Source organism: Echiichthys vipera, assembly GCF_963691815.1.
Source record: "Echiichthys vipera genome assembly, chromosome: 6".
NCBI lineage: Eukaryota > Metazoa > Chordata > Actinopteri > Perciformes > Trachinidae > Echiichthys > Echiichthys vipera.
Genome location: NC_139831.1, coordinates 21830842 through 21858664, shown reverse-complemented (window position 1 = coordinate 21858664; position 27823 = coordinate 21830842). Strand labels below are relative to the sequence as shown.

Sequence of the window (27823 nt, the reverse complement as noted above, 5' to 3'; positions counted from 1 at the left end):
AAAATGTATGTTATCTATCTTAAAAAAATGATCATATCACAAAAACCTATAAATGTTTTTAGGTCAAATAACTTAAACAGTGTTAAGAAACATTTTCTTAATGCATCTATATTTACACATTTTTGAATCAACATGTTTTGTGTTTTTATTGATGAAAAAGGATGTTTTCAAAAAATGTGTTGCACAATTTAAATGCTTTTATTAATTATTATGGTTTAATGGCTTACATAACCTTAATGAGTTATAAATAACATCACATTAAGCCAAAATACCAACGTAAGCACTGGTGGACTGTTTCTACTGCAGAGATTAAAGGGTTAAAAGACTTCTATCCTAAAACAAAATGGGAGTTTGTCTTATGTTCGGGCCAATACAGCAGTACCGCTAAAACCACATGGGGAGTTTTGCTCAGTGTAATAGAGGCTGAGGGCTGGAATTAGGAGCTGGTCTAGGATCAGGGCAGGGTTGTGCTGGGAGGGGCTGTGAGGTGACAGGTTTGGGTTGGAGACTAACCTTTCTTCCGGAGTCCTTGCTGCCACACTCCCCTTTATCGTACCACCATTTGTTTTTCAGTTTGTCTAAGACGGCTTGCTCATTGAGTTTCAACACCGCTAGGTTTACTGGGATTCTTCCAACCATAAGGAAATAACATAAATAACATATTATACCATGTTATTTTATGTTATTAATTCAGAGACACAGAGCAGCAAATGCATACACACGTTAATGCTTGAGCCTGCTTTAAAAAAAAACAATATTTTCACACACAACACATGCACGCACACACAGACACACACACACACACACACATACAATATATATTCATATATATACATAAAGCATAAACATCATCAGAAACATCAGAGTCAAAGTGATATGCTTTAATACTCCATCTAGTTTGGCTAGCTTTCTCCCTAAGGCAGTAGATGTGTATTACTATATCACTTTGGGTAACCAGCACACTGCTTACCCTCACTTATGCAACACGGATGTCTCAATCGTATCTTTTGTCAAAAGTAATGGCGTTATATGCCAAATTTAACAAGTAAAACCAAAGAAATTCCAAAGTAGGCTTTGGATAAAGGATGCATGGGCTCTTTAAAAATCCTAGAGCACCAAGGATACAGCTGGTTTAATTGCTACACACTAATCAATTTGAAATAATTATCAAAAGGAGTGATAAAAAATTGCACCCTCTGTGGTTTTATATTCAGCAACAGCAGGCTAAATAATCAACCTCCCTTGGCATTTTTCCTTTGCCCTTCGCCACACCACAGAGAGCTTATGTGTTGCGAGAGTGGTAGTGCAGCGTGGGCCTGCTGGTTACCCCCCTCCCCACAATCCCCCACTCTCAGTGGTAGTGGGTTACCCGCAGGGTTTATCAAACTGGCTCTGACCTTGGAGTCCCCGCCCCCGCTGCCGCACTCTCCCTTGTCGTACCACCACTTGTTTTTCAATTTGTCCAAGAGGCCCTGCTCGTTCAGTTTTAACACTGCCAGGTTTACTGGGTTTCTTGAAAATAATATAAAACGATATCCATTAGGAGACACTCTATGGGACAGATATAAAAAGATTGGTCGTATGGTGGTGATTATGACAACATTGACTTACAATTAGAAACTCCTGCAGATAACTACTGATATGAAGCAGGAGTACTGGCTTTAGATGCACATTAGTTGTGTATCTGCAATGGGCTGAAATGCTGACTGCCCATACAGTAGTAGAGTAAGGTTTTACCAAGCAGGGGCCTCAGAAGGAGGTAGAGCAGACACTATAAATGGAGATGCCTTGGATGCGGATGTCTGTCTGCAGATGGTAATTTCCTTTCAGTGGCACCAGCATACAGATTGCTATGGTAACTAACCTATCAATATTCAACCCATAACTGCATTGTGGTGAATAGAAGAAGCCTGTGTTGATTAATTTAGAAATATCAGCAGAGACAAATGCAGGCAGTGGCATCCAATGTTTTAACTATCTGGTTAAATTCCACAGCAAGTCTATTTCTTAAACAGGCTGAAAGGAAACTGTGTGACCAACTACAGACGGAGTCCTGAACATGAATCTATACAAACCAGCTCTTCCAAAGCATCTCCACAAGGTTTACTCTCTCTCTCTGGTGAGTGTGTGTGTGTATTTCCTATAGCTGATTGGCCGTGGACAAAGAGTCTCTCCATTGTGCAAGAAAGGCACAACCTGCAATCAGAATTTGCATGTAAGGAGTGAAGATTACAGTGTGCCAGATTGTTTTTTTTCTCTCGCTCTCAAATCAGTGTCAATTATTCTGTGCAGTGATAATTTAGTTTGGTGATATTCTGCCTTTCACACCAGCAGACGCAGAAGAGTCTTTATCCCCGAGCCTAAGCGCGCAACACAGCTGTAGGGAACACAGGTATCCTCAGAGCTGGTAAAACCTCTGAATTCTTTCTCACCAAGTGGGAGCAGACAGCAAGAAAGAAGTCAAAGTGTGTGGACATGGAGACCTGCAGGTCATTGGATAGTTTGGTCGGTTGGTTGGTTCAAGGCGAGCAGATGTCAGGGAGGCTACTGTACTGTATGTTAGGTGGGATGCAGTAAACAGTCAGGCAGGCATGGGGGTGGCTGGACATCATACATGTAAGAAATGAAGCAGGGAGAATATATACAGAACATTTCACAGACTGATCACAGGGTGTAGTTTGGAGACAGGCCGTCAGTACATCCTGTAAAATGAAGAGTCATGTCATTTTTAGTATATTTATTTTCAAAGTGTTACTTTCAATGAGGCCTGCACTGCGGTATGAATATTATAATTTATACGTATTTTCATTTACCCAGTAGGGACGCAAGCTTGGTTCTGTCAGATTGGTATCAGCCATAATACTGACCTTAATAAGCACATCAAGTATCACATTAAATATTAAATAAATAAATACTCTGATGTGTTACGGCGCTGCTGTTACTCTCCACTTCTGAAGCACAATAAATAATTACAATGTCAAGATAGTGTCATTTTTTGGTCAGCTATTGAAACCAAAAATAGACCTGATAGATTTCTTACAGTACATTTTCTGCACTTTTTGTTCGGAAGTCAATTAGAAATATTGAATGGAAACTGTTACAATGTTGCTGTTGTCAGTTATGTATCTGTACACATCACCTACATCACCTACCTGCATATGTTGCATGTATTAAGAAAATACTAACTTGATGGTGCATCTGTCCTCGGTTCATAACATGGTAACAAGATTAAAAATGTGAGCCCTGGTATCAGATCTGTACTTGGTATCAGCAAATGCCCTGAGTTTAGGCAATATATTTTGCATAGAGAGTAAAAAAAATCAGATCAATGTATTCAGTACTTTGTGCAAATGGTGCATTAAGAATGCATTGCAGGTGTGATTGAACCAAACTCTTTGAATTCAGTGGACATTAACTGATGTCTGATCCCAGGTGAAGAGCACAAATAGTCTTTTTTTAACTTAAACAATATTTGAATCATTTCAAATATCCTTCCTTTAAAACAAAACACCCAGTCATGCATGCCTGTTATTTGTTGATGAAACTCAGTATCAGACATCTGTGAATGGCCAGATCATAACATAAATTACTCTGTTAATAAGTAACAGAGCGAGAGAGAAAGAGATGGATAATGAGGTCATCCTCAGCAGTTCCACACTGCATCACATTGCTATGTTGTAGATCTGGACCAATTTGACCATATGACTTGGGAGCAGATTACTTTCACCAGTTGCATTGTCAGTAATACAGCATTTTCTGTATGAGCTGTAATTTGTATGATATTTAAGATTATCATTATGTATTATGTTGTTATTGTATGATATTATTATTATTATTATTAATTCAAGTCAAGACATGGGCAACCTTTTTAGTCAGCGTGTTCTGACCTTTGGCTTTCAACCAAGGTGAAACCCCGAATCCTCAGCAAGTTTGAGTGAAATCTTCCCATATGGCTCATTTAATTTAAATGAATGAGGCCTATTAGGGATAGATTAAAAGCTTCAGACACCACAAGCTCCTGCACTGTCTCTCTCTAGTTGCAAGAAAAATATGAATGGGAATATGGTTAAGGGTGTTAATGTAATATGAAAAGACAGCTGCTGCTGCTGTTGGACATTGATGGTGGAAAAATTGTTCATTACATTAATTATCACATTGAATGTGGCAAATATAAATTTGACTCTGCTGACTTCACATTCAAGGTGTGAGCCTTGGCGCAAGTGGGAAAGTAGCCATATGGGATGTGGTCCTTTAAGCTGTAATCCTGCTTTCGAGGGCCCTGTTGGTTTGTGAGAGGTACATTTACATTTTGTGTGAGTGTTTCTTTGTGTTTGAGGGGATGCTTCAGTTAAAAAGCAGAAGTGAAACCAGCCCCCGTAAATGCTCATGAAGAAGATTTAGGATGTAAATCAGAGGGCAGCAAGAAAACAAGTGTTGCTTAAAGAGGACCAGAAATCTCAGAGTCCTACTTTACACTTCTGCTAGTGCTCACAAGTCAGATAAATTCAGTGAAAATCGGCATGATGAATTGGTAAATGGCTTTGTGATAGTGTGCAAAGAAAGGTCAAAGTTTAATGAAGGACCGTTAACTGAACTTTGTGTGATCTATGTCTGATTAGAATGCATTCAATGTATGGACATGTTGCATTATTATGATAAAGATGCATAAATAAATGAGTTAATGCTGCAAGAACTAAGCTTGATGAACAAATTAACAGGTGACAGATGCTCATGCAAGCTCCAATAAAAGCACTTGAAGGCTTTTATGCAGCCATGCTGCAGTGGCAGGGGTTTACCTGAGAGGGGAGCCCTTGGGTGTGGCGATGCCATAACCTTTAGAGTCCAGGTTTCCTCCCACCTTCATAGTATCACACGGTTTCCTTTGCTCTATGTACTCGTTCATTGTTGACTCCAACAGGTAGGCATACTTGCCCTTGGACTTCCTGACTCTCATTACACCCTCGTCTGTGGTCTTGACAAACACGGATGGGTCGGCCGCCTTCATGTAGGACCACATCTTCTCAAATACGGCGATCTTTGACCTCTGACAGCAAGAATTGTTAACGAGAGAGATGGGAGGACAGAGAAAGACGCAGTGTCAGTGTGAATACTTTATTATCTATCTCGGAGATCTTCAACAGGGGGTCCGTGACCCCTAGGGGGTCCTCAGAGTTACTGCAGGGGGGCTGCCAATTTTTTGTTTGTTGTTAGTCATACATGATGTATAAAGATAGGGACACCATATAATACTGTCTCTGGTTGGTATTTTTTATAATTGGCCCTTTAAAGCAACACCATGTTCTGTAGTTTTTCAACCTTTAAATATACTTCCAAGGTCATTGTGCTGATACATCAACTTGCAAATAGAAAATGCATTTTCTGAGGAAAATGCGGGGAAAGGCTATAATGCTGAAGCTACAGTGAAAAAAGCTTAATGTTTGCCAAAATATAAAAAAGCTGAATATTTGAAGAGAATATTAAAAAAGCTGAAATTGTACAAAAGGTTAGCTCTGTGAGAGCCAATGAGAAGCCAGCTCTTTTACGGCAGTAGTCGAAGAAAACCCAACTATACGACAATTTACCATGACACCACAACAATAATATTCGTTCTTCCGGGTGGCAAAAGCCGAAGCGTTCTCCGATAGCAGCACTAGTAAACAAGCCCTTCAGTGTCATTTAACCAGAGTAATTTGGTTGAATTACTGGGTGATCTGCACCGAAGTGGAAGTAGAATTTATTTACACACTTCTAAGAACTACAAGTGAAATTTCATACTTGTATATGGGTATTTACATGTCAAATTAGCATAAGAAATTGACGTTGATGAGAGAAAGCTGTAAGATTGTTGGTGGTGGTTTGCATTACAATGACTTTAAGACTTTACTAACTTTAATTCGATAAAACCCTACACCTTTGGCTCTGTATCAGGCGGCTCAACCCCAAACTCAACACATTTTCCTTTTTAACTATGTAACAATGTTTAAAGTAGCCGGCTGGTCAGCTTCAGGTCAGTGGAAGCTGCTTGTGTTCTGCCACCCGGAAGTGTCTTGATGCCTGTTGTTTACAAACATTCTGAAACGCCCTATAGGGGGAGCCTGAGAACAAATCCTACTTGTTGTTGCCTTAATGTATTTTTGGTCTTAAGTTAGCTCTCAATATAGCAGTTTTCAATTTTAGTGGCAGTGTCCACCACTCTCATGCTGGATTCATGAGGAAATTATACATGCATGTATTTTAGCATTACTATTTGTATTTTTTTCTCATTGATGTCAGCCTCAGTGTAGCAGAGCTGTATTAAGTTACTGAAAATGCAAATTAGAGATTTGATTCTTTGCCCGAATCTCATTGTGCCTGATATGAACCAGAAATTCACATTAAAAGGGTAGATATTATTGTGAAGCCGTTGCAGGAAATGCAATTCATCTGTCACAGAAGTAAGCGTTGGTTAGAATGAATGTTTAAATCTTGGTTTCTCACCCTGAAGAATTCTTTAGTGGAGCCAGCATCCAGTGTTCCATAGGCGATCTCCGTCTGTTTTGCCAAATCCTCAGCACTCTCTATAGGAGACACCATCCTCTCTACTGTTAGGAAGGCAGCCAAGTTGGCAGTATAGGATGAGATAATGATGAGGGTGAAGAACCACCAGACGCCTCCAACAATGCGTCCAGACAGAGAGCTAAAAACAGAAGGGACAGGATCTCTGGTTGGTCACAAATTTTAATCAAGTACATGTTAATGCAGTGACTTGAAAAACAAATAGCATCACTCTTTTTTCTTCCTGGGCCATTTTGCACGAGATCAAGAAAAGCAATCTAAAACCCTTGTGGTGTTCACACCATCCAAATGACCTACATTGCATCACATTCCTGCTGCACTCACACACTCTTCGTTCCGACAGGCTTGGAGAGCTTAGACCAGTGTGCTAAGGAAAGATAACCACTTCCACAAAGACCCACTCGGCTTCCTGCCTGCTACATTAATCTCACTTTAAGAAAGTTGCCAATATGTTTCATGGAACCAAGTACATTAATTGTTGGGGATTAATAGGCAGAGGAGAACACTAAGCCACTGTTCTAATTGCATTAAAAAAAATAAATAAATAAACACCTCAAAAACAACTGGAAGATTTGTGAGTCAAACCTCTGTCTTTCCTCTCTCTCTGTGCGTCTCTTCCCCTCACGAGCACTCAGCTCTAACAGCAACGGCAGAAATCATGTTGCATTACATATCTGGTCCCCGACAAGCGCCAAAACGCAGAGAGGCGGTGATTACGCAATGAAAATGACACAAATCTGAAACAAAAAAAAAAGGCTTTCACGATTCACCTTTTTGCCATCAGACCAAATGGAGCAGGAATATGAAGGCGAGATTAAGTATGAAAAAAGAGGAGAAGGGAGAAGCTAAAACATAATCATTTAAGATGCTTTTCAGATGACGGGTGGATGATGAAAGAGCAGTCAAGGAGCGAGCAGAGAGCAAACAGAATGCATGCCGAGCCTTTGAAAATCAGCAGGGAGAATGCAGAGCTGTCTGCAGGGTGTCTGTGTGTGTGTGTGTTTGTGTGTGTGTGATTGTGTTTTGACTTGTTCACTGATCACTGGTGAGGGTGTGTGTGTAAGGTTAAGCTTTTTCTGTTCAGTGAGAAAAGCAACATGCCTTTCTGGGTACCTGCATATTTAGTACTGCAGTAAACAACTCACTATTCTTCTACATCAAAACTAGACTTCTGTACCAAGCTACTTTATATTTGTACTGTTTCCTACTTTGCACTATAGCCTGACACTGCGAAACCAAGCTGGAACCTTTGTTTATTTATGATTTCCAAGGGGCGTTATCAAAGGTTGTAGACTTAAATGCCTCTGGATGCGATTAGATAGACTGACCAAAGAAATATATAAATGTAGTGCTGAGCTGACAGAAAAGTGTAAACAGTGTACAGCAAGCAGAGATGAGATGTGACAGTGTAGCATCTACACTTTTTTATCGTTCAGAATTTGATAGAATATTTGCTATTGTGGCTATACCACTGCTGTACTAGCATGTTTTTTTTTTTTAAATGACCAAGGCACTTCAACAAAAACCTTTATTTTGTGAAATAAACAGTAACCGTTGAGTCAGAAGAGAAGATTTAAACAATGTTTTCTTAGGGCAATAGGATTCAAAAATGAACAGGAAGTGTAGAGGCCACAGCTTTGAATGACTTCAGCACATCTGCGCCCACAGGACATCACTAGTTTCTCACACTGCTCTGGTTTGATCTTGGTCCATTCTTCTTCAGTCTCTTCCACAGTTCAGTAAATGTAGTGGGTTTCTTGGCCATTACTTTGTCGCCAAAACATTCTAGAGATTCTCCATGGGGTTTATATTTGGACTCAGGGCTGGAAATTTCATTGTTTCAATATTCTTAGCTTCAAGGAACTGTGTAACCTGTTTTGCAGTGTGACAGGGGGCATTCTCTTGCATGGAAATTGCAGGCTGATTGGAAGACAATTGCAGTGGAGATATTGCATGTTACATAAAAATTTGCATTCACCTTGCCTTGTAGCTATTCAAGAGGTCCAACTCCTACTGCAGAAAACATACTCCAAACCATGACATGATATTTCTAAAGTAAAATTTATTTGGGTCTGATGGAAAACATTATGTTCGGCGTCAGACTGGGAATGACTGAACCCTAATTCCTGTGGGCGCAGATGTGCTGAAGTCATTCAAAGCAAGGGCCTCTACACTTCCTTTCATTTTTGAATCCTATAGATCCCTAAGAAAACATTGTTTAAATCTGTCTGATTGGGAGGGAGATTAGAGTCTGTATCTACCAAAGCAAATAAAACATATGCTTTAGAGGGTTTCTATCTCACCGCGGCGAGAGGTGTCCTGTCTTGGGTTTTTTGTCTTGTGAAATTCATGTTTTATTTTGAAAGTGTAATCTTCCTCTCGTTTCAGGTCACTTGCACTTCCTCCTGTGTCACCGGTCTGCTGTGTTCCCTGATTACCTGATTGTGTCTACCTGTGTCACCTTCCCTCATGTGTGTATATAAATAGTCCTCGTCTTCCCCTGTCTTGTTGCCAGAGTATATAGTCTGTTTGTATACCTCCAGCCATTTCCACAGCCTTGTCAAGGAGTAAAGCCTGCATTTATCGTACCCTGACTGCATTTAAGTCCTCCTTTGCCCAGGCCTAACAGTTTCATCGGGTACCCAGGCCAATTTTGCTTTGCAACTTTGCTACCTCCACTGCACAGCAATCTCCCTCAGGATGAATAAAGTTAACATGTCTTTCAAATTGTAAAGAAGAACTGTAAATGCAAAAATTACAAAAGATACACTACATATGTACCTTACATCAGATTAATTATTAATTACTAATTATCATCAATAATCTGACTAATTACATATACATGGATAATCAAATCCGCTAACAGTATACAAATACAGGTCCAATGTTGAACCAGGTAGGTACACATCATCATATGGGAAATTTAAATGTCAAAGGATGGATGAAGTGTGTGTATACAGTATACAATTCCAAGAGCATGTTATTAGGATTTCTAAAGAGATGGCTAAATTTAATAACATTATGAAAATTGTTACTAATAGCAGAGCGTCTAAAAATGTCATTATGAAAACAAGAATATTCTAAGAACTAACAAGATCTCCAACGCATAGAACCACATACGTAATTTATCCCTACCCTCTAAGAGGCCGTACACATGCAGCTTTATTTGCGCCCTCAGATCCATTGTTCTTAATGTAAACGTGAGGAGGGCACACTCATGCACAAGAGTGATGCTGTTGCGACACACAGGGCGCAACGGCACCACTATGAGGTAAATAAAGTAAATCTTTTGGAACACAGTAGTATGTGACATATTTACATAGTTATTGTGTAACATAGTTTATGTTATGTACGGGTCACTACCTAACAATACATTTCAACATGGGTCGTAATAAGCTGCTAGTACAAATGGACACAAACAAACAGGGTTGTTTTTCTGGGGAGGGCAGTCTCCAAAGAATGTAATGATCACAATTAGACAATTATTTTTACATGGATTAATCTGCTGATTATGTTCTTAATAAATTTGTCTATAACATGTTGGAAATAAATAAAATGGTTGATTATAATTTCCCTGGGTCCAAGGTGACATCTTCTGATTGTTTTTCCCAAGCAGCAGCACCCCCAAATTCTGTTTACTATCATGCTTAACTAAGAACAGCAGCAAATTATCAGATTTGAGCTGCTTTCAGTAAAAAGGAAAAAAGTGAAATTATTCAAGATTATTAAAAGATTCCTCACCTACAACAACACAAGAAAAAAATATATATTCATGTCGCCTGACACAGTATCACACCATCCCACTTCGATGTAAGTGCTAATGAGTCCTTTGGGCAAAAGTGTGACTTATCTATTCTAATAGCTTCTTGTGTTTTCAAGAGGAGATCACGTACACATTTGACATGAAGAAGGTTTGAGGACGGAAACATTGAGCAACCAAGAACTACCCTAAGATAGGGGGGTGGGAGTGTTTTAGGTTGAAACAGCACCACAAGTGGGAGAGAGGGAGAGCGGGAACAAGAGAAAGAAAAGGCAGAGATGAAAGTGAACTGGATAGTACCACCAGAGGCTGACAAAGTCCTTAGCTTTGACTGCTGCTGGCCTCCAGAGATGGCAGTAAACAGCTCTCTTATCTTTTTCCTTCAATCGTCCTCTTTTTCTTTCCCTCACTCTCTCTTCCCTTCCGCTCCCTTCTTTTTCCTTTTCCCCTTCATCCACCCTGTGTCTCAGATGTGCTGCCTGCCTGTCTCTTCATGTGCTGGGGGGGCTGGCAGAGGCTTGTTTTGGGCCAAGACAACAATGGCCTCCACCTTGGCACACACACACACACGTGCGCGCACACACACACGCGCGCGCACACACACACACACACACACACACACACACACACACACACACACACACACACACACACTGTCTGTGCAAAAGAACAACCGGGTCACCATTTACTTTGTGACTGAGAGAAAGAGAGATGTGTGTGTGTTTTGGTTCTCCTGCAGCAGTCCTACCTAGTTGAGCAGAGCGACGTGCAAACACTGACCTGTTTGCCTCTGTTTGTTTCCTTTTGAACTTGCTTCCTTTGTGCCTCCCTTGCACTCCTCATACATTTTTATACAGCAGCCAACATTAGTGCCTCGGTAAAACATTAACTAAACTCTTTAGTAAGGGAACTCTTTCCAAGTACAGCAGCACTGTAATTTCATAGTCTTGTTAAGGCAATGATTAATCAATAATTTACGTTGCTGCTTTTATTGCATTAGAAATAAAAGGAATAGTAATGAGAGCATGCAGTAAAAGCACTAGCTTCACAGCAGTGATGTATACAGGAATGCAATACAACTGTGTTATTATTAGGGCTTGATTGTTACAGATAACATTACCAAATAATTACCAGCTAAAGCTTCTAAAACTAAAAAAAATGGTTTGTTTTTTTCATTTTCTATCAGAATAACATACACCACTATAATCTCTTGTAACATGTAAGAGGACATTCTTAAAGACAAAGGTGCTTAAGAAAAAACTCTTTCAAATCCCTGATTCAATCCATTCAGGTTTAGCTGTTAATACTTTGGTATCACAAGGTAAAAATAACTACGTATTCAAAATGTGAAACTCAGTGAGTGCCAATGTGCACATTGTGTTCAGATGAACGGTATTTGGCCTCTCTCTGTCGCGGGAGTCCCTGAGGAATAGAGCATCAGAAAGGTGCAGAGACTGATGTCATTTTGCGTCATTTGGCAGATTTTGGCACAACTCCGATGCTCTGGGACTTCTATCACTGAGAAATGCCAAACATCATTCATCTGAGCACAATGCCCGCATTGCTTAGCCTGGAAATCCAGACCCACATCTATCCAGACATAGGGTCTGAGAACAACCAATAGACCTTCCCAGCTGAAGGTGCAGCACCAACACATGTAGTTTAAAATACCACTGCATGCAACTGGATAGCACTACAACCAATCAGAGTAACGAACAATGTGACAAATCTTCTTCAGGGACCAGTGGAGCTAACTGGTAAATTAAACTTTGGTCGTATCCGGTCGGCAAAACAGCAAACACATCCTTCTTGCAAACGGAGGATTTGAGTGCCGTCTTGTGTTAATTTTTCAAAGAAAAAGCTAAGTCCAAGTTGTTAAGAGATGAGACCAAAGCTCTTTCAAACAGCCGCTGTTCATCATCCGCAGCCATCTTTCTTGTTTACTTTTTACTTTGCAGTCCTCTGCTCTACCGACTAAGCTACCGAAGGGGCTACTATGGCGGTACGTCACTTTGGTCATCGGTTAGGCCCGGCCATAACAGATATTATGATTTGATGATTTTCTGGGCATAGCTAATCAACTCCAAAGGAGAGTGCCCAGGGCCATAGGGGTGCAATGGGTAAATAATCCCTTTAAGCATTAGCAAACAAATCAAGCAAATATGATGCAATTGAGCTAACCTGAGTGAGATTTCTTACTATGAGAGGGCAGGTCGAACAGCAAGACATCGAAACGAGTGCTATGAAAGAAAACAGCCACTGTTGCATCTGGAAATTGGGGTTGGTGAGTAAAAAAGTAAAGTGAAGTAAACCAAAAAATTAGCTGAAAGGCATTGAAACTCTGCAGAGTGATTATTATAGGTGGACTCGTGATAACGCGTGAGTGCTTTCACATCATTTGATCTATTGTTTATATAAAATACTTATGTGCTTGTAGCCCAGGCTGTAAAGTGACATTTTTTTGGTAAAACTATTCCTTTAAAATATTTAATTTTATTTTTTGAAAGAAACCATTCATTGAAAAGTCATTAAAAATACTAAAAGTAGTTCATTTATTTTGAACGGGGTTAAAAGTAGAAATAGAGAGAAAAAGGGAAAAACAAAACAGTTGCTGCAGAGGGCTACGTAGAACAAGCCAATCAGTGGAACTCCGTTGAGTCTAGGGGATCAACCCTGTAGGGTCACGTCGGGTCTTCTCTTCTGGTTTTGCGGTCATGTTTATCTCCACTGCCTCGTGTGTTATCTGGTCCAAACCGAGAGTAAAGCCATTGCCATCTGCCAAACTGAGTTGTAGTAATTCTTGATGATGTAAAGCACTAGTTGACCGGTAAACTGTTAACATTCAAACTTTGTAGAGACTGGATGATTTCCACCGCTGTGGCGAGGGCAAATGCTCTAACAGTACTCCTAGCTTGGTTTAACCTGTTCGGTTAACTTGGAATGCATCTTATATTCATGTGTAACCTGTTTGCTTGTGTGTAAAGCAGCTAACAGCTTAATCTGTGCAGAGATCCATGAAAAAAAAGGTGCTAATGGTGCTATAGCCACCATAGACTGTGTGTTGTGATGCTAATGAACTATTGATTTATGTATAGCCACCTAGCTCATTTGGTGTCATATGCAAATTATTGTTTTATTGTGTTTTATAGTTGTTCACTTCGAAATATTTTTCTAAACTGTCGTTCACTAAAAATATTGAAAAAATAAGATGCAGAGGTAAATGTTTGATAGATAACTTTATTTATCCCTGAGGGGAAATTAGGTCATCGTAGCAGCGGTACAGAGCAATCAGAAGTACTAAAAATAAGATAAAATATAAAATACAAAATATGAACAACAATAAAATAAAATAAAAGTACAGTATTGCAGATAAACACTACATTACAATATGCTATGTGGATTTTAATGTGCAAGAGAGAGAAAGGTGCATTTCAGTGATAGGTCACTTTGAGTAGTGTGAGTTTATTCCTTGAGTTTCGCTCAGAGTTGTTGTGCAGCGTTGTAAAGTCTAATGGCAGCAGGTAGGAATGATTTCCTGTGCCGTTCTTTAAGGCAGCGAGGTTGGATGAGTCTGCTGCTGAAGCTTTTCTGAAGCTTGTCCAGGGTTTTATGGAGGGGATGGGAGACATTGTCCATGATCACCAGCAGTTTTGCCAGCATCCTGTGCTCCACAACCTCCTCCAGGGGGACAAGCTTAGAGCCAACAACAGTTTCTCACTGTTACTGGAGCAAGGGGAGACATAAGCACATTAGGCCTTAATGCCTCTAAATTATCATGCGTTTCTCTGAATTTAATACAGTTTTCTACAAGATTAAAGGGGTACTATGCAATGTTTTTTTTGATTTTGTGAAATGATATTTACTGATGTAACTAGGGCTGTTTAAGATCTTGAAAAAGTTATTAATGTAGTTACAGTACTTGAATATATAATTATAAAATGTACTTTGAATGTATTTATAGTTTCCCAATGGTGAATTAATAATTGAACTGAAGGTTTTTGTTGTACAACTGAACCTTTTGAGAGCATGATTTAATGTGAAGGAGTATTATTGATTGGTGATGATAAACATGCTATTTGGATCTACTCTGACCTCCTTGTAGAACAGGTTTTTTTTCTATGTCCGAACATGCGCACATAAAATGACGTCAGAACCGCCGTAGACCTCGTGCTCGTGCTCGTACACGTGCGCACGCTTGTGCTCATACATGTGCAAACGTACTTTACAAAAGCCCACCTCTCTCAAACGGGCCATGACCGGCAAGCGTGCCGCAACTAGGCGCGGTACGGTTGCACTCACACTGGTCAAACGAACAAGCTTTAGCCGTGCAGCGTGCTGGGGCACGGTACGGATGGACAGTGTGAGTGCACCCTGATACACTTGACACGGATCAAAGGAAAAAAAGGACCCCCAACAGTAATTTTGGGAAAAAAGGGTTTTATTTTGCCGCCTTTATTACTTTAGTTTTTTATTTTTCATTGAGTGCTTTGCAACAAATTGTTGCATTTTAATTGTGTTATAGTTTAACAATTACAAGTGGCCACACAAAAAACTCAAACCACTGTTGCATGTGTCTTTTGATTACCCAACATCAAAGGCTCTCACTACCTTAGTCTTCTATTACTGGTCCATCTCTTAGAATTGACTATCACTTACCTGTGCTCTTTTGTTACATCGTAATAAGGGGTTACATGCTCACACACAAAAGAGACCAACACTTTCATGTGTTTCTGTTATGATGGACAGCAAAATGAATTGGACCACCTTACTTCAGTATGTCAGATCCAGACCTTCATCCTTTGCTATACGATCTCCACCCACAGTTCCCTGAGAATTTGCTGTAGCACTAAACTCTCATTAGAATTCCCCCGGCTGGCCTCCGCTATTCGATATGGTAATTAGCAATGACTAATGACTTTAGGAAGTGTAAAAAATGAGCCAGTAATGGCCACATTACAATGGATTAGGAATTACAGAGGTTTAAATGAGAAAGAAAATGGTCTCTAATTATGGTGTGATTCTAAGACAAATCAGGGATGGAAAAGGAGTTTTCTGCTACACTGCTTTATTTGCATCTTAAAAATTAGCGAGACAGCTGTACGTTCTTAATGACTGGGCACAGCCTCTCGCGATGTCATGTGTGGATGGACAAGACTTGTTTTGTGCAAGTCAACAGAAAAGACAAAATGAGAGTGACAGGCTGTCGAAGTGGAGTCTGCAAGAAAAAAAGGCATGAATAGAAGCATAAAAACCTACAGATGCAGCAGACAGAGATACACACATACTAACTGCAGTATGTAATTGCATATGTGACCGCAGAGTAACAACACCTAAGTGTTAGTGCGTATATGCTGCTTAATTGGCCACTGCTGTGGTGAATTGCGGAAAACATCCTTAGCAAACACAGATGTGAAAAATATTAGAATTAAATATATATAAAAACATAACACCAAATCCTTATTCAGAGAGCATACACTAATCAACACATCACAGCAGATGAAGTGAGATTGCATGTGTCTTCAAGTGCCCTCACACAAAGGCCTTCTTTGGAGCTTCAGCTAAATAAATACAAGCCTAAGTGCATATATTTGTCCTGTTAAGTATTTTTATAAAATATAAGGACAAATAAGTCAAGGGCTACTTCATTAGTTATCTCTGAATGGATATCATACACCATACACAGCTCTGTAGTCGTCTTTCTAAGTTGTGTGTACACCAGGCCTGGAATTTCATCATTTTAGGGACAAGGGCACTTGCCAAGGCATCAAGCTAGAAACACGATTTTGATTTCACTCAAATCGAGAAATACATCTTTAAAGGCATTAATGCCTTTTCAAAAGAGAAAACGTATTGTATAGCAACGGTTCAGGATCACATACCATCAGTACAATCACTAAAGCTTCAGGGCACTAAACTGAATAAGTAATAACTGATTAATCAGAGTCCTCATCCTTTGATGAGGGTTGTTCTGATGCTTTTTTGGTCCATAAAGACTTTTATGTCTTTTGGTTGCAGTCTCATATATATGAGTATATATGATGACTTACATTTACATCACATAAGCATTTAATGTGTGAAGCAGTCATATACACTGTACTGCATGTAGTTTACATATTGTGTCATATATCAGATTTATGTATGGGATTGTTACCTATGTAGAAATAGTCCATAATAATTAATAAACAAATAACACTACATCAATTACATTCTGGCGAGCCATCTCGCTTCATTCCTATCTTTGTTAAGAACTTATGTACTGCATAGTACAGAAGTAGCAAAAGAGTTAGCCATCTCGCTTGCTTCTCATCTCTGTTGAGAGCTGCACATATGCAATCTGTCAGAAACTTAAAAACAAGCGTTTTCATGCTTTCATTTTTATTGTCACCTGTTGATTGCGTTACTGGCCTACATAAGATTCGGTTGATCGGTCGGACATGACAGGAGGCAGAAATTAAAAAACAGAACAGGAACAGAGGCGGTCTATGGAGTGGGACACAGCTGGCCACAGTGGCTGATGGGCATACGATTTTTAGAAGGGCATCAAGGCCAGACGGGGGGCCGTGAAATTCCTGCCCTGGTGTACACTGTAGCCCTTTCGAAACAGAGATTCCACAACCGCCGCAATGAATGAACGCTGATTTTTTGAACGTTCACACGGACAAAGCAAAGGCGTTGTAATGCCAACCCGAGTTGGTGTGATCAGAAATACTTTAGGGATGCTGTAGAAGGATTTGGTTCTTCTGAGTCAATTCACGCTGGTCTTGTTTGGTCTAATCTCGTTTTGCTATGTTTTGGACTAATGTCCTCGACACACTTTTGATTTTGTATTGGGACTTGTTGAGCCACACCTGAGGGACAAGACAACCGACTGGCGTCTGCATTATGGAACCTCGCCTTAGACTTGCTGTTGCTTTGCGTTGGTATGTTACCTCGTTTGAATATTGATCCATTAATTGTGTTTTTTATGGGTGTCTCTACTGTGTGTGTGGCAACACGCCAAGTTACTGCAGCATTTAAGCGGGTGCTTTTTAGATTTATTTTTATTTTGTTGACCTGCCAAATGGCGAACATCTTCAGGAAACGATGGACGAATTTACTGAACGAGGATATCCAATGTGTGCTGGTGCCATCATGGCACACATATTCCCATCATTGGCCCTCATGACGACCTACCAGTCTACTACAATCGGAAGGGATGGCACTCCATTGTTCTCCGAGCTGTCGCAGAATCACAGCCTGCGTAAAAAATTATTGATTTTAAACCAGTTATTTATTGTATTATCATATGTATGTAAAAAATGTATAGTATGTGTGTTGGCGTGGTTGTATGCATGATGCTCACATTTTAACCAACTCTAGCCGCTTCACAGAAAGGCAGAAGTGCAAAGCGGGCACCTTTTCCCAGTGTCTGTATTCTATCTACTGTAATATCTGAAGGCTGTGACAATTGAGATGAATCATTACAATATGATGTGTTTGTTGCACAGTGCAGAGAGAGAATGTTGCGCTGCTGCTTCATCATGTTTGGATAAAATTACAGCACACATAATTCATTCAGCACTCTGCACCAGATTTGGGGCTAATGTGTATCAACAAAACATTAATTATTGCACTCATATTTTGCCCATACATTTCAGCTGCATTCTTCTGTTTTAACAGCCCTTTCAATTTGCTGACTTCTATCACAGGACTTTGTTAATTAGCGTTCTTTTCCTCAACTATGCCTTAGCTGCTTGTAAATGTTACGAGCTGATAAAAGTTTTATTAAGCTCTCGATTCCCTATAGCCTCCTCATTGAAAAACAGCCTGTTAAAATCATGCATTATAATGTGGGCATGTATGGATGATTAACCTGAATAAAGTATTTATAAACATGATTACCTTTTTATGTAACTCTGCCGACATGTAGGTCACTGTGGTTCCTGAAACCACATGCAAAAGGACAGTTTTGGTCCGCAGCTGTGGCTTCAAAATTGAAGCAAGCTCCGAGCAGACACTCCAAATTGGTTTGATGTGCATCACACAAAAGATTTCAGTGCACAGCAGGCCACAGAAAACAGACACTTTTTGAAAATGTACTTATCTGACGCTTACAGTGTGTTTGAAGCTTTGCGCCACTTAAGTCTGTCTCTCTTTCTGACTCGGTATTGCTAAATGAGACTCTAGGGGATGAAATTGTGTTATGGCCAATATTGCTGCAAAGTGGTGGGTTTACTTTCGATTTTGTTTGCTTGGTTGCTTTTGTTTTGATAGCTGCACGATTGTTAGATTGTATATTTTCAGAGCGCTTTCATCTTCAAGGCCAAACTAACATGCAAGCTTTAAAATAATGATTTATTAAAACGTCTCTCTCCCTCCCCATAAAGGTCAGTATTACCATGCCGTTGAGTTAAAAAGAGAATATTATGATAATGTTGATACCAGCTTGCAGCAACCTCACCAAACGCTGGTAATTACACTTTGACAAAAAGCATTATGATTCTAAATGCTATATAATTGTTTAATGCATGTTTGTTTCATTAAGAAGCAGCAGAGTCAAGTGCTGCTTTGCACCATATGGTTTGTTTGAGCGGTGGTGCATGAAAACACAACAGTTTACCTCCCAGCCGACTGTTGGTGCAGAGGAATCGATATGATTGAGATATGGCTGTAATCATTGTATCTGTGGTTGTGTGATATTATGGATGCTGTCCTAGCATCATATAACCTGAGATAAGTCAGTGCTGGCGTGCTGTGAGAGTGCTCGCTACGCGCCCACACACATACGCACAGCCTCTTAGTCACTCCAGCCAGAAAACAGGAATTCAAACACAGATACATCACAACTGTTCACTGAAAAATCAATACCATCCACACATTTAAACAGACTTATAATGCATCCAATCTGGGTGCAGAATAACGTGCATGCATTCATATAAGAGATAACATGCATGTGCACTCAACTGCAGTTTGACAGAGCAGAGACACTTGATGTGAAACTGCTCTGCTTTGACATAAAAATCTGTCTCTTTATGGTTGCCATGGCAGCACACTCTGCACTCCAAACAGTACATCTGAGCTGAGAGAGACTTTAGTCATCTCCCTCCTCCTCCCCCTCCCCCTCCCTCTCCCTGTCTTTCTCTCTATGAGGGCAACCACCCCTATGGTAGGATGTAATTGCTATTACATAGTGAAATCTATCATTAGGGCTCCTTGCCGCTTACAAAGGTAGCAAACACAAGGCTGACTGATAAGCCTTTGAGCATCACACCACACATCTTTTCAGTCAAACTATTGGCATTGTTTACTTTGTTTCAGGTAGATTTCCCATGTGGGATCTGGCCTGGTGTATAATTCATGGTTGCAGGAAAGACATTCATACACTGCCACAGATTGATTACAGCAAAGCCTCCTCTGCTGCAGGAAACATATGTGTGCCTCTATGTGACTGCGTTTTAAATGCAGATTTGACAGTGTACAGCTCTGAGGGGATGGTGTCTATGTCTGTGTACAAAGTGAGATACCCCAGTGATATCCTCTGGGGGTGTTCGTGTGTGTGTGTCTTTCATCAGTTTCTGCCAGTGAGCGTGCAGGCATGTACGATCAAAAGTTGCCTTCATGCAATCTCCAGATAAATAAAACATAAACGATGCCGTGAACTGAACTGAACCGTCTTATGAATAAATCGTCCCTTCCTACCAAGTCTTCCCCAACTGCATTGACAACAACTCACCACACCACACACTTCACTCAGTGGCTTGAAACACAATCGAATTTCTTATTAATGATAACAACAACTATAACGCCATCCATCCATCCATCTTCAACTGCTTGTTCCTATTGATTGTGTCAGAGACACTGTTTTGTGTGTGTGTCATCTCGATACCGATCCCAGCTGACATAGGATGCGAGTTTATCGCAGGGCACATAGAGACAAACAGAGACAGACAACAATTCACACCTACGGGCAATTTAGAGTAATCAATGAACCTAACACTTGCATGTCTTTGGACTGTGGGAGGAAACCGGAGAACCCGAGAAAACCTACGCAGACACGGGAATTCAAACCAGGAACCCTCTTAATGTGAGGCAGTGACAGTGCTAACCACCATATCACCATGCCGCCCCATAACTACAACTATAACTATTTGTTTGATAACAAAAAAATCGTTCGGCTCCCTCCTGAGGGCCTGATTAGGAACTGAACAGCTGCATTAGATCATCCAACTTATCACACTATATTTGAGATTTTATCAAGTTTTTGGATAGGCTGCTTTTAAGACACATGGATGGAAGTATTTTCCAGAGATATGTGAAGTACAGTGTGCAATTAAAATGTGGGTAGAAGGAAGAAAAACATCTGCCGTGCATCAAGGTGAGGATCTTAAAATAAACAAAAACACACAGAGCATCAACAAGAGAAACTGGTAAAAATAAAATAGTTAAAATAGTACCAGCAATGGCGGTGCAGAGTTAAGAGTCAACATGCAGGATTGTGGTTAATTTAGGCCATTGAACACTCAATTTTACACTATTCAGACAGCCAGTGGTTCCCATTATCTTTGACTACACTGTTTATTAAGTTGAAAAGAACTGAAAACTTGATTGAGAGAGATACTCTCCCACAGTGAACATTTTGACATGTTTATTAATTTGACATAATCATCCAGCGCTAATGCAGCTGCAAGCAGAAACCATTTTCAAAGGATGTCCACTTTGCTGTGCTCAAAGACATTCTGACATCTCAAATATAGCAGTTTTTTTAAAACAGCATTTTTTCGGCATAGAATTACTACAAGCCGTCATTTGACAGAAAATAAACGACAAGCATCACTGGATGACAAAAAAGTCTTGCCCGTTTATCATAAAACACCATATACTTGATCCATTATTGAATGATTCTGAGCGGCCAGCAGAGAAATTGCTGTTGTGGCACGCCGAGTGTGAGCGACAGAGATGATTTATTTCAGTTCACAATCATGTAAAGAGAGCAACACAGGCGCTGAAGAGAGAGACAACTCCACAGGGCCATCAAACACGGACAACCAACCTAGGCACACACACAAACATACAGACATCTGATACAGACATAAACATCTCAAAACACATTCATTGGAAGAACATCATGAACCTACGCCCTATTACTCAAGTTATGTTCCTGCCAAGAGCTCCCACCTGGCGAGCTTCACACAGAAATTGAGAGCCGAGTTTAAATCCACAATATCCTGCCTCAGGTATGCTGCTGCTTTTTCTATACTTTTATACTTTATATACTATGTTATAAATGCTGGAACACACTCATTGTAAGTCTCTTTGGATAAAAGCATCAGCTAAATGAGTGGAATGTGATAAACCGTCTTACCTTCAGCTAACACATATGAACCTGTTTTCTGATTTGCTCCCCTTTGCTTTGGTGCTTGTAAATGCCTCACTTGCGATGTTTGATGCACCTGAATTTACACCATATTTTGTCCTGCTGCTGCTTGACAGTAAGCATACTACTGACATGGTGTTTTCACCAGCAAGGCTTCAGTCATGTTTTGGAATATAAGAAAATACAAATTCAAACTCATTGGGACAAAAACACCTCCTCCTTCTTCTTCAAATATAGACTTCTCTTTATTGATCCTTTGGGATGAATCCCGCAAATAAATTAAGATAAAAAACGGAGAGCTACTGGAGAGGCAGCCGTCTCCTACAGCGCCAGTGTATCATTGATATTGCAAAAGCTCATGAAATCCAAGCCCAAGGTCCAATAGTTTTAAAGTTAAACATGTCTTATAGGGGACATATCATGCTCTTTTCAGGTTCATACTTGTATTTTGCTTTTATATAATGTTTCTCATACTGTCTGATTATACCTGTATTCACCCTCTGAAATGCTCCATTTTGTCGGCTGTCTCTTTAAACCCTCCCGAAAAAGCCCAGTCAGCTCTGATTGGTTAGTTTTTCTGGGTCTTCTGCGTCTGTGCTCTCAGGGTCTCTGCACCATCATTGCAGCTGTGGAATGACTTTAACAGAAATGTAGCTGAACTTTCTAGATTAAACATAAATATTCCAAAACAGTCCTAGTTTATTTCCTGTTGCAGTGTATGTCAATGACATCAGCTGACAGGAAGTTACCAAGGACTTACTGTAGGCTGCACTGGAATTCCGTTGAAAAGGCCTATACATAGTATAGTTGTGACATCAACTACGGCTCGTTTTAAGGCACAGTTTCTGAATACAGGCTGGGAATTGAGCATGTTGATAATTTCACACTAAAGCACCTTGACCTACTTTATAATAAAAGAGACATGGAAATCTCAATTTTTATAATACATGACCTTAAAATCTGTGCGGATGTGATTAACATTTCTGATTCTGATCCCTGAAGTTCAATGAAACGACTGCTGTACAACTTATAAAAGCCAAACAAAAGCACTTATCTATCAAGAAAAAGGATAGAATCACTCTTGAATCTCAGTGTATGAGGTGTTCTAGGTGAAACAGGAAGCATCAGTGAAGCTATGAGATGAGAGGGAATATGCTACAAATGTTGGTTTTACCAACCACAACCTCTGGAAGACGCTATAACGGGTGGAAAGCAGAGTTGATGAGAGGAGAGGAAGACTGAAAAGAGGAGATAGGAGAGGAAGTGAATGGGTGGATGGATGGATGGATTGATGGATGGAGTAGTGTGTGGGGGGGATCACTCTCAGAGTCCACCTGTCTGCAGAGATAAACACAGGGAGGGCCCAACGGCACGAACTGGGGCTTATGAGAGGGCCTGACTGACAGTGCTGACATTTAGAAAGAGCACAGTAAACAAGGTCTCACAGAGAATAAACGGAATGGGGAGTAAGGTGGTTAATAGAGACACACAGACACACAGACACAGACACACACACACACACACACAGACACAGACACAGACACAGACACACACACACACACACACACACACACACACACACACACACACACACACACACACACACACACACACACACACACACACACACACACACACACACTATATGAGAGCATGCATGCACACACACAGGGCTGCCTGTAAGCCTGTATACCGTACCTGTAGACCAAGCTGATACTGCTAAGCAGCAGACAATGAAAGTGGCAGTAAGTGCTTGCTTTTAATAGAACTAGCCTATACACACACTCACACTCACACACACACACACACAGATACAGGCAGACAGGGAAATTAAATACGCCTACTGATTAATGCAGGACAGAGTGGATCATCAGTGTTGTTCCTTGGCCTTTTGTATCTGATTAAATGGAGAAGCATAAAGAGTAAGGTGCTGTGAGCAGCCCACCTCAGAGCTGAATGCACCTCTAGAACATTCTGTTCTCACCTATTAGTGACAAAGGCACAGTGATGAGCCATTTACAAGCACCTGCTCAGAAATGTCAGCTTATTCAGATAAATTGTCTTTCATATGTTCTTTAATATTTTAGAATAATATACGATAACAAATTATCTGTGGTTGAAGGTACTGAGCCACAAAGTGTTAATAAAAAATAAGTAGGTATAAAAAGGAAGAAAGTAAGTCGAAGGAATAATCACATGAATATTAAATAACTAATTTCCGAATTGATTAACACACACATTTTTTTTTATCGGAGTTCCGTTTTAGAATATTTTTGTCCTTCACATCTTTTTGTTTGTCACATTTAATCCCAAAATTATACTTCTTGTATTGTCACTTTTAGTTTCATAACATCTCTCTTCATGCTGTGATTAGCCAATCAAATGCACCCTGCCTCTATCAGGAAACTTTGAACAAGTAGCTAGCTGTTAGCTTCAACAACAACGTCAACTAATCTCTACTGACTAACTAGCTGCTGCTTCTAAATAAGCACACTTCATAACACCATTGGTAACCGTTTTGAGAAATTGCCAACCAATTTGTCTGTGATAACCACTTTTTAGGGGCACCTAACCTATATAATCTATTGGAATATTGCATGTGTGTTGGTGCGTTTACTTGCATGTGCACAGTCATCTGACAGACAGGCGAAGCAAATTAAGTTGTTTGACCGTGGAAACAACTTGAAGACAATAATAACATTCTGTTACTGTAATAAAGCTTTTACTCTGTTATGTCACATTTTCATTATTAAGCTGCGATATACCATCTTAATTACTCAGAATATAAGGTCACTAAATTGGCAACCATTTTTTTCATTGCTGCTACGAAAACTGATGCCTGTTCTATGAACACTATGCTGATGAAACCCAACTTACTCACTCTTTTCCCCAGTCCAAGACACACACAGCAGGATCTCTGCCTCTCTGAGTGACATCTTTCAATGGATGTCTGCACACCACCTGAAACTTAACCTGGACAAGACAGAGTTGCTTTTTCTTCCGGGAAAAGGCTCTCCCACCCAGACTGCAAGTAACCTGGGTGTGACACTTTACGACTAACTCTCCCTTACCGCAAACATTGCTGCAACAACCAGATTGTGCAGATACATGTTGCACAACATCAGGAGCATACGGCCTCTTCTGACCCAGACGGCAGCACAGGTTCTGGTCCAGGCTCTTGTCATCTCACGCCTTAACTACTGTAACTCCCTCCTGGCTGGTCTGACCACCTGTGCCATCCGACCTCTGCAGCTCATTCAGAATGCAATGGCTTGACTGGTCTTTAACCTACCTAATTTTTCTCACACTACACAGCTCGTCCACTCGCATCTGTTTCAAGACACTAGCACTTGCTTATCGTGGTACTAACGGATCAGGCTCAGCTTACATCCAGGACATGATTAAACCTTACACCCCAGCACGCCTCTCCACTCTGCATCGGCAAATCGTCTTGTCGCTCCCCCACAGAAAGGAACACCGAGTCACTCGACTCAGTCACGACCGTTTGCTGTCCTGGCTCCCAAATGTTGGAACAAGCTCCCAATCGACATTCAGACAGCAGAAAATCTACACACCTTCCGCCACTAAAAATGCATCTTTTTCACTTTGGCTAAGGAGATTTATTTATATATAAAAAAGCACTATATAGATCAGCTTATTTGAAGCTACCGCACTTACTTAATAACATGCTCTTCTGGTTTGTACCCTAATTGTTGAAAGCACTTATTGGAAGTCGCTTTGGACAAAAGCCTCAGCTAAATGAAATGTAATACAATGTAATGTAACACTTTTAGCATCAAAGAACAGATCTACTTCGGGGTTGTATAGAGATTAAATGTACTTGTATTTAAGTTTCTACTTCTACTTCATTATATTTTAGAGGCAAAATATTAGAGGCAAATGTAATTTTAACTCATCTACATTTATTTGTAAGCTGTTACTTTTCACACTAAGACATTAAGGATTTAATTCAATCATTTTATCTACAAAACATATAATCGATATACTAGCATATCATTCTGCATTATGAATACTGAAAATAAAATGATATTTTCTGTTTTGTTATTGAGCTTTTCTTACTTACAGTAAAATAAAAATCCAGTACACAGATGACAGAATAAAATAAAACAGTTTTACATAAAAGTATGGCCTCACAAAAATGCACCTTACACACCTGATATTAGAATGAAGGCTAATTGCATACTTGACACTACTGGATTAAAAGAAAGTGCTTCAACAGGTTGTAAATGATCTCAAGAAATAAGCATATGCTCACATGAAAACAAGAAAAAGGAATATTCTCACAAAAGCTCTCTGGATTAAAAAAAATAATAATTCGCTTAAAACCCAGCAGCTCAAATACAATGGTACACTGTGTTCACAACAACAGAATATGTGAGGTTACGAGTACTACCGCTTTTATCCAACAAAACACAAGCGATAACATAACATGTCCTTTTACAGCTTAAGGAGATACATCACCATGGACCTCCGTGCGTGAATACGGGCTGTGCTAACTAGAGCAAGTAGGTCACCCAAATATTCAAGGAGAAGATGTTACCTTCAGGGCAGTATTCAGTGGGGTGAAACATTCACTGTGTTGGTTTTCAAGACACCAAACTCCACCTGCTGATCACTGCACCATGGACTGCTGCACACGCTTACCGACTATATAGACTGCCATGACAGTTTTTGTGTCACCCAAGACACAAAAAGGGACAGTACGAGTCACCTTGGAAGGACAATGTAAGAAACTAAAGTCATCTGGTGCAAGTCCCTGGAGGATAGGAGCCCTTAAGGCCTCCATCCTCACTAATGACACTAAGGAAATCTTCTCTTCTACCTGAAACCTATTTAAATCAGAAGATACTAAAGTACAAAGTTGTTCCATTAACCAGGCAAATAAAACACTACAATTGTATTGCTACTATCACATCTGTCTATCAGTAGATAAATGCAACATCAGGCCAATGGTCTTCAGTTCCTGTTGCAGTACAACATAAGATGAAATACAAAATGCCTTACATCTGGTTCATTTGCAGTCAACAGTGGCATCAGTAGCACGGCTGCAAGCAAAGAAACAATCTGTTCGGTCCTCTTAAACAGTCAGTGAAATGTCTTGCATCATCAGAGCTTGCTTTCCCCCCAAGCAGAACAAATGCAAATGCTATGCAAATATGTATGTATAAGTACACATACAGACACACACACACACACACACACACACACACACACACACACACACACACACACACACACACACACACACACACACACACACACACACACACAAGGTGTGGGGGGAACAGACAATTTGTGAATGCATGGTGACATTCTCTATCTCTCTGAGGCATACAAGGGAATCAATAGTTATTGAAGATGCATTTTCTGGCTGTAACAGAAGAACGCTTGGACAATAGGCTTCATCCTCCACAAAGCACAGCGGAGTCTCCAGGCAGAAAATGGTAAATGTCGGATGAGAGCCCATGGGAGCGAGTATCCAGTACCAAAATCATGTAGGGCTGAGCACCTGCAGCATGCAGGCCTGCGGGTGCAGATATTTTCTTTCTTTTCATATTTGTATAAGGTAAGAGCAAAATGAAAATATATTTTGTAAATGTCACAAGATGGAAACCAAGATACAAGAGGACCATTACACCTTGCTGTAATGTCTTTAACCTTCGGCCGTTCAATCAAGGAAGGTTGACTGAGCACCGCAACGTTTTCCAGGTAACAGTTCTCTATAAACAAATAATCACATTCAGAGCAGGGAGCCTTGCAACACAACATATCTCCTGTTGTCAGTCACTGATAGAAAATGCAGGGATTGGTTTACCTATAATACAAGAAAATATGCTCTAACCCCTCCTCTTATGGTATCCAGCAATGCAGATTGTTTGGGTTTTATTTGCTTACGAATTTGAGATATCCATCTCAGATATTTTCCCCAGTACAATGGAGGTGAATGTCCTTCATTTGTTTTGCTGACAGCATTGGAAAATAGGAGAAAGCTCAGCAGTCACGTTTCACAATGTCCTAAATACTGTGGATATGTCTCAGAAGAATTTTTATCCGTACCGCCAGATTCTTTATAAGGACTCAATGGATTTAAAATAGTTATGAATCCTCTGAAAAACAGTGTGTTCTACCGATTA

General features: G+C 40.1%; 1 protein-coding gene across 1 annotated transcript in view; it reads right to left on the bottom strand.

Moving 5' to 3' along the window:
* gria1a (glutamate receptor, ionotropic, AMPA 1a) overlaps positions 1-27823 on the bottom strand; it is a 75203-nt gene that overhangs the window by 8224 nt on the left and 39156 nt on the right. The window contains exons 12-15 of the mRNA XM_083915191.1: positions 6478-6676; positions 4797-5044; positions 1328-1512; positions 514-620 (exon numbers count right to left, since the gene is read on the bottom strand). Of these exons, the coding sequence (XP_083771317.1) occupies positions 514-620; positions 1328-1512; positions 4797-5044; positions 6478-6676 (739 nt within the window). The remainder of the gene's footprint in view (positions 1-513; positions 621-1327; positions 1513-4796; positions 5045-6477; positions 6677-27823) is intronic.